Below are 8,121 nucleotides of genomic sequence, written 5' to 3'. Positions count from 1 at the left end.
GGGGGGGGGGGGGCAGGGGGGTCGTCGTGGTGTTGGTTTGTTTGTTTTTTTAAATCTGACTTTGCTGGCTACTGCACTATAATGAAGGTATTGTTATCTCCTCAGAAATAATTTTTACAAGTTAACGTAAGTATTTAGAAATATTAGTGCTTCTGTAATACCCTTTGATAACTCCAGCATTTCTAGCCCTGGTATTTTTTTAAAAAAACTTGTGAAGTATTTTAGTTCTGGGGAAGGCAAGATTTCTCATCCTGAAGAAATGAGAACTCCATGAAGCAAATCAGCTCAGGGAACTCAAATGTCTGCACTTCTTTGACCTGCTGGCTCAGGATTTGCACTCTGCTGGAGGGAGCCAGCAGGCTCTTTTGGAAGGGAAAGGCAGGTATGAGAAGGAACCCACTGGCCCACACTGGAGCTATGCTCTTGCAGGCAGCGCGGACACCCGTTACTGGTTTGCAGAAACCGCGGCTCAAGTCACTAAAGACAGTACAACCAACAAGCGTCTCTTGATGTGCAGTCAAAACCCAGAGAGCTCAGTTAATCAATGTACTATATGCATAAGCTATTGTGCCAAAAAGTTACAATTTAAAAAACTGCACAAAATCATTATGGAATCCAAAACTCCTGTCCAAGCAGTGAAAAAATGAAGCCTGAAATAGAATGCAACTTCATTTCAACAATTTCCGTAATTTAATCCAGGTTACTTCCAATCCCTATCAGTATACTGTTAGGGAAAACAGGAAGATACTTTAAGAAGCAGTTAGTCTGTTTTGAAATAATCCTGTTGCTCTAGTCTAATGATTTCAATTTGTCCAAAAAACTCAAAACCACCCACAGCATTCCAGATTTAGGGCATGATTTTCGTATTCAAAATACTGTATTTTCTCTCAAGGACTTGTATTTGCTTTCAGGCTCACAAATCTTCCTTGAAGAACATTGCTAAAATGGTTAATTGGAAACACTATGCCTGAACCATGATTTAAAACTGGCTGCAAACATATCAAGTGCTTGCATCATCCAAATGTTTACTTCTTGTAAAGCTCCACAGAGGTTTTGGTGTCTTCTTAAACATTACCAAGCTCTTTTCATCTAGTGACAAATAAAGAAAGCAGATCCTATCATATTTTAAATTGAGTCATTAAGCATTCATCATCAGTTTAAGAAAAAACGAGAAAGACCGCCACAAGGAGGGAGAGGACTCCTTCAAGTACTTGATGTTTGAATTCACTTACCAAGTTCTGTGGCTGCTGTAGAAGCTTTATCAGAGAGGGATGGCTGTAACCTAATTAAAAAGAACAAAGAAAGAAAATGGTTATTTCTATCTGGTCTCAATAAACTAATGTAAAGTGTAACCCAGAGAATAACCTTAATGCTTGACTGTTTCTGTGTAACTTGTATATGTTTTAACTACTAATAATAGAACTTCTTTTGAAGTAGGATAAACCTCTTCTCTTTTACAAAATATATTATCTGGAACTTTGGTACAAATTTTGTGTCAGGCAATAGCAAAGTATATTTCAGTATTGAAGATTACAAATTGAACACAAAAATAAATGAACATGACGTGGATCTTTTGCCTGGTAGGGCCTGATGGAAGAATCATAGTTTCTACCAAGTACTGTGGGACCAACATTAAATGCTGGCTCACTCTCCTCTCTAGGTTTCCCACCTGTATTCGGTTTGTCTACAGTACAAGGTGCAAACCTTTCCTCTTCCTCAATTAAGAGCAGAAATCACTTTCTACCAATGCAGCCCACAAACCAGTTTCTGCTGGTCACCACTTAGCTGTGGTATAGAAGCGACCCCAGTTTCTCCTCCCTGAAGCAGGCTGCCTTCCCTTCTCGCTCACCGGGACCCTGGTCTGCTCGGCTTCTGTGCCTCCCGCTGAGCACTGCCATTTCAGAGACGGCTTCTGACACTCTGAACCACAGAGGGAAGCTCCCCATGCAGCTCTGGCCACTTACAGCAGCTGGTGCTACACTTCTAGTCTCATAGCAACTTCTACCCTCCCTGAATATCAACCTGATTATTCCTAGCACAATAACAGAGCTTTTTTTCCCCCCACTGCGCTTTTAAACTGATCGGATTTTTCCTCAGTGTAAAAATCAACTTCGACATATACGTTCCCCCCTTTACTCTTTTTTTCCATGCAGTTCCCCAGTCCTTGGCAGAGGACCAGAAGAAACAGACAAGCAAAAATCCACGTATTTATTGATTTCCCAAAGAAAGCTCTTTTAGCAATTGTAATTTCAGTGCATTATAATGTCCTAACTAAATATCAGCAAGGGCTTTTTGCCCCTGAGCAGACAGAGCCGGATGGTGTAGGGTAACCTTACCAGCACAGCGGTGCTGTTCTCAGAGCTGGTTTTTCATTGCCGATGCGTGCAATGAGCACACGTTAGGGCAGACTCAGCAGGGATAATCCCTGGAACTCCAACAGAATTTTGCCAATGGCTTGACAGCGCTCCTTGACATCTGTCGCAGTTGGATGGCGTTCACCACTATCCTCTATGATGCCATCTGAATACTCTCTCTGCGCAAGACACTGCCAAACTTGAGTTTAAGATGTCCACATACTGGTCTCCACATTATCTAGGCTTTCCTGTATACATACACGCACATTTATTTGCACACATGAAGATGCATATTCCAGCCCTGCATACTGCCAATGTTTGTGGACATCTGTCGCAGTTGGATGGCGTTCACCACTATCCTCTATGATGCCATCTGAATACTCTCTCTGCGCAAGACACTGCCAAACTTGAGCTTAAGATGTCCACATACTGGTCTCCACATTATCTAGGCTTTCCCGTATACATACGCGCACATTTATTTGCCCTGCATACTGCCGATGTTTGTGCATGATCATTAACAATCCTACCAGAAGGAGCAGGCTGCCTACCTAGACAGCCATACACTTAAAACTCATGGACTAATGAGCACCCAAATCTCTAACCCGCCACAACCCATCAGTCATCCCAAGACACCTGTCTGGAAATCTTTCCTTCTCCGTCATAGATTGACATACCTCAGCTGTGAACCATCATAAAAAGACTTGTTTGATAAATTGCTGTCTCGTATTAAATAAGGAGATTCTGCAATTTTCACTTTCTCTCATGACCAGCTTTTTTCTCCTTCCCATTTTTCTTACTTTGATAAACTTTTATTTGGAAAAAGATGCAACAATTTGTCCTTTTTACGCAGAAACATCAAGAGACTAAGGATGCTTCAGGTTTAACACAACAAAGGTGCTTAATTTATACCCATTGACGTTCTATGGGATAACTTGCTTACAGGTAAATCAACCTATCTGATGTTAAAAAAAAAAAAAAAATCTTCACAGGAGCCCAGAAAATTTCATTTTAAGCCTGATTTCTAATGTATGAAATGCCAAAGCCAGAGATTAACATCATCTTTTATATTCCCTTGTAGAAACAGCTGGAAACCTCATCTTCCCTACTGCTCAAGAAGTCAGACCACTCTAATTTTATTTCAAAAGCTTATCATGCCTCTGAACCCCTCATTCTGACTGAATGACAATAGCCCTGATTAGCCTGTCTGAGCAATGGAGCATTAGGCTACTGCGTTGCGTTAACAAATCAATTATAAATTCCATTTTAAATATTTTAGTTCAAAACAAGGAAATATCCAGATCGTTTTAACTGCATGTCATGCTGCAAAGAATCTGTTAAAATTATTATGAAGATAATACCCACGGTGATTTGGGACACAGACAACTAAATCTGCACTGCATCTGCTGTCATGGGAAGAACTGTTGTTAGGCTAGAGGGAATGACACAGTTGAAAGCTGCGTCCTGCTGTGGCTACTGCTGAGAGCACCTCCGAGAGTGTATTTAGTGTTTTAGAAATCTCCAAACTAAACCTTACAGATGTTTGTTATAAATACCTACCGTTGCTTAGGAAGCTTAACCATTAACTATCTGGTATTGCTTGTAAAAACATGTAATTCTGTTGCTGGTGTTAAGATGTATGAAGAACGCAGAGATCTTTGCATCTTCTCTTATGTAACACAAATTCAAGGCTTCTATTACCCATAACTTAACCTTTCCCACCCACACAAGATGTCTCTCCTGTTCTCTTCACTTCAGGTCGAGTGGCCCGGCTTTCCTCCTAACGCTCCCTGTTCCACTGCTGCATCCTCAAACAGGCCCCAGTAAAGAAGAGAGAATCCTTAAAGCCTGACTGTTTCTGAAAGAGTAGGTCTGCGTGTAGAGAGATGCGGAACTGGTACATGGGTTCACAGTCATAAAACTAACACCAGGAAGAACTAAATGGTTAAATAACTACTATATAACTATGGTAGACAAGGTCAAAAAGCTCTCAGCTGAGACAGCAGAGAGACAGTAACTTGTTTCATTGCCATAACCAATGCAAGGGTTTGTAGCTTTACGAATACATTCCTTTAAGAAGTGACAGAGCTGGCTCTTAAGAGAAGGGCACCTCCTTCATCACTCTTGCTGTGCATCTAGATCAATATGACAGGAAAGTACATGTCCTCCAGGCTCATGAAGGTGCCTGTCTGCAAAAGGAAAAAAACTGGAGGCTGCTAAAATAATGAAATGGAGAAAGCCCAGAGAATCCATTTGAACTGAGCAGCAGGCTGCTGTCAATAACATCAAACTGCACCACTCTGCATCTCCCCTAACACACACAGACCTTCCCACCACTGAAAAACAGATTGTTTCATTTGCTATTCCAGGATGTTTGCTAGTAAACATGTTGATAGAATCCCCTCGTGCATGTGGCTCCATGGGGCTTCTAACTCTATTAGACAGATTAGATACAGGTTTTAAAGGAGTATGTTGTGCTACAACTTCCCAAAAGCCATGTGTAAAAAAAACTGTTCTAATTTTTGTTCTTCAGCAAGAAACAGTCCAGAACATCTTTGCCTAGAGGTTTTTTGATACTTTAATTCTTATCTCTCCACACATGCACTTATTACCTCTCAACCTCTGCTGATAAATATATTCTAGTGTAGCAGATCATTATTAAATCTTGGGGAGTCCTGACAGATTCATAAAAGGTTTTATTGGATTTACTTGCAGAGAGATAAGCACAGATGACTAGCAAGCACCTTGTGATCTTGTTTTGGTGTCCCAGTCTAGAATGTAATTCTGTCACCAAGAGGGACATTATTGGCAACCTCTGCAGCTTCAGATAGTCAGTCTTGTTGTTCAATACACAAATTAAAAAAATAAATTAATGTTGTGTGTTCAGTTAGATTTACATCAGCCTGTAAGTATTAAATTTCCATTTACTTCTTGTTGCTACAAATGATAAAGCCATTATCTGAGAAGGTGTATGAAGCACTGTACTATAGTTCCTTCGTGACAGAGGAACATATCCTCTAAGACAAAAAATTCAGCTTACGCTCAAGAAGGCATTGCCACACATGAAGGAGGAACTAGATGGCTTACCTGAGGATCAGTTATAGGTACTGGAGCCTTATATCTATGTCAGCAGTTTCAATCAACCGGAGAAAGTAAACTGCAAAAGCCCCTGCCTATTTCTGCCCATTAAGAAAATATTTCCCTCCTAATACTTCAATATTTTATATGCAAAAACTATATTAAAAGAGGTACGCTTGCACCATCAAGCACTAGAAAGTCAGAAAGCCTCAGTGCCCTGTCTGTACAACCTTAATGTCATTCTTTTGCAGTAGGCACTGACTTTCCTTTGGCTACATGACCACGCACTAGTTTCTCCAAATCAGCATTTCTTGTGTCAAGAATGGGAGGTCTTGAACACTAAATGCACTTCCTTTCCTAGAAACCTAAAATCCAATCCCATTTAAGTTAGATGAGCATTGGCATACAAGCATTGTGCTCCTTTGTCTCACCCCTATTTCCACATTAGCGGTGACAAGTTATCTCAGTACAGCCTCTACAAGATAAAAAATATCTAGAACTTGCATTGATGAAAATAAGCTACAAATACTGAAGAGTTCTGGTAAGATTACACATTTGTTGAGGTGCTACACAAGGGCAAAAATATTAACTGCAAAGAAGATTGGGATAACAGAAAACCCATTGCAGTCACAAAGTCTTAGATGCCAAAATTTTGGTAACGACCTGAACATCACTAAATTCTGTTTCCCAATAAAGGAGGCTGTAGGGATGATTTTGAGTCATTACGGTTTCTATACATAGCACAACATCCACCTTTTAAATTACCCCACCACTTCTGCTCTTTTTGCTTCTGCAGAAATTGTATTTTTAAGCAACTGAGATGAACCGTGGACAAGGAACAAACAAACCGAACACCTACTGAAAACTATATTCTTTGCAGTTGGGGCCTACATCTCTGCCTCATTTCTTTTCTTTCTTGAAATGCTTCACAAAAAAATCAACTGCCTTTCCCAAGCGCTTGACAAGTCCATTGTTTGGTCCCTCAGCCCAGCTGACCTGCCACCTTTGTTTTCCCTTAGCACCACAGTTCAGTGTTTGGTCTTGTTTCATCCTACTGGAGTCCACATGGCCAACTCCTTTTTTCAGTTCTAGCTAAAGCATATAATTTGATGTTAAAATGTTGAAGTTATGTTTGTTAACATTTAAAACAGTAACATACTGTTACAGAATCAAAGTACACAAATCCAAGCAAAGACAACCTAAACTGTGGAACTTGCATATTCAAATTAAGATTAATATTAGAGCTTCCTCCAGGTACCACTATGTACTTCAAGTGAGCTGTAAGTATTGAATTTGTAGTTTCTTCAGCTATTCAAAAACACTACTACATAATACACCGCAGTGTGTACCCTGATCGCAACAACGCATACACTATGTCAGCTTTGGTTTTTTTTAGTTAATCAACTAACTTCTCTGGTAGTGCGTGAGATAAGAAAATGACAACTTGAGGACAAAGCAAAAAGTTTTGATACAACTGTCTCCTACCTATTGGGATGGATGAAATCTGAGAGTAGAGATCCAACATGCGATTGCCATCTACATCTACTAGGTAGTTCCCTCGGCTCTCTTCATAATTGCAAAAAAAGTGTACAGCTTCTGCATTCTTAAAGGAAAAAACAAACAATTAATGCTTTAAAATAATAGCAGTGTGTAGGAAGGTGCAACTAATGGTTATACAGCAAAATCTGATAAAAGTATCTAATGATAAGATACAAACACACATTATATTCATTGCATGGGAATTAACTCTAGAGCTATTTTTATACAGAGGGGCTGTTAAAAGGGTAAGTATGCACTTTTTCTACAGAAATGAAGCACAGACTTTGAGGAATTGCCCATTTGGGGAAGGCAATATGCGCTTAAGGTGACATACTTTTAAGCTCAAATATACCTATGTTTTCACTGGCCACTTCATAACAACTCAAAAGCCACATTTAAAGAAAAATCAGATTCTAGCAAAATAATTATGCTGTATTCAAAACATACTAAAAAAGATTTTATTCAAATGTACACGTACACAATATATAATATACTCAGCATGGAAACCCAGAGTCAGTGTTTCACTTTTTTTTTTGGCACAGTATTAAACATACAAAACAGGATTTTAAAACAAGTTCTGAAATCACAGTATTAACGCTCCCCGAAACTCAGAAAACGTGACAAATTACCTGAATGCCATTCAGCTGCTTCATTAATTCCTGTAGAAAAACAAACACCAAAGAGTCTCAGGTATGTAATTACCAAATACTGAAGAAGAATGTATGTTTCTTTTTTATGATCATATAAATCGTATGCAAAACTTGCAGTCCTGTATGCTTACCAGGCAAGTCTACTTGCCACATGAACTTTCATAGTGCATCTTGCAAATATTACAGTCAGAACTATTAACTGGGGCACGCAGAGCTACATGGGCTGCAGAGAGAGTTTAATTGAAACTCTCCAAAAAGGGAAAGCTGCCTTTTCTACATTCATCAATCGAACTGAGAAAACAAGAGAAAAACTGGAAAGTATTATTTATTTTTAAAGTATTTATTTTTAAAAAATAAAACAGACAACAAAAACCAACAAAAAAATACCCCACACATAAATACTGACTCTGTCAGAGTAAAACAATGTCCAGCAAAATGAAACTCTTGTTTCATTTCAAAACCTAAGTATTATTTCACATCATAAAAAGCCAACTAAGTTTCTG

The 8,121-nt window shown here is 39.2% G+C and overlaps 1 protein-coding gene across 1 annotated transcript in view; it reads right to left on the bottom strand.

Moving 5' to 3' along the window:
- LOC104158757 (4-aminobutyrate aminotransferase, mitochondrial-like) overlaps nt 1-8,121 on the bottom strand; it is a gene marked incomplete at its 3' end in the record, with an annotated part of 25,560 nt that overhangs the window by 4,188 nt on the left and 13,251 nt on the right. Inside the window, exons 3-5 of the mRNA XM_009696486.1 lie at nt 7,598-7,627; nt 6,915-7,032; nt 1,233-1,282 (exon numbers count right to left, since the gene is read on the bottom strand). Of these exons, the coding sequence (XP_009694788.1) occupies nt 1,233-1,282; nt 6,915-7,032; nt 7,598-7,627 (198 nt within the window). The remainder of the gene's footprint in view (nt 1-1,232; nt 1,283-6,914; nt 7,033-7,597; nt 7,628-8,121) is intronic.

This window comes from Cariama cristata, unplaced genomic scaffold (assembly GCF_000690535.1).
Source record: "Cariama cristata isolate BGI_N322 unplaced genomic scaffold, ASM69053v1 scaffold13903, whole genome shotgun sequence".
Lineage (NCBI taxonomy): Eukaryota > Metazoa > Chordata > Aves > Cariamiformes > Cariamidae > Cariama > Cariama cristata.
Note: the sequence above shows the minus strand (reverse complement) of the source record. Positions and strands in the feature narration are given on the sequence as shown.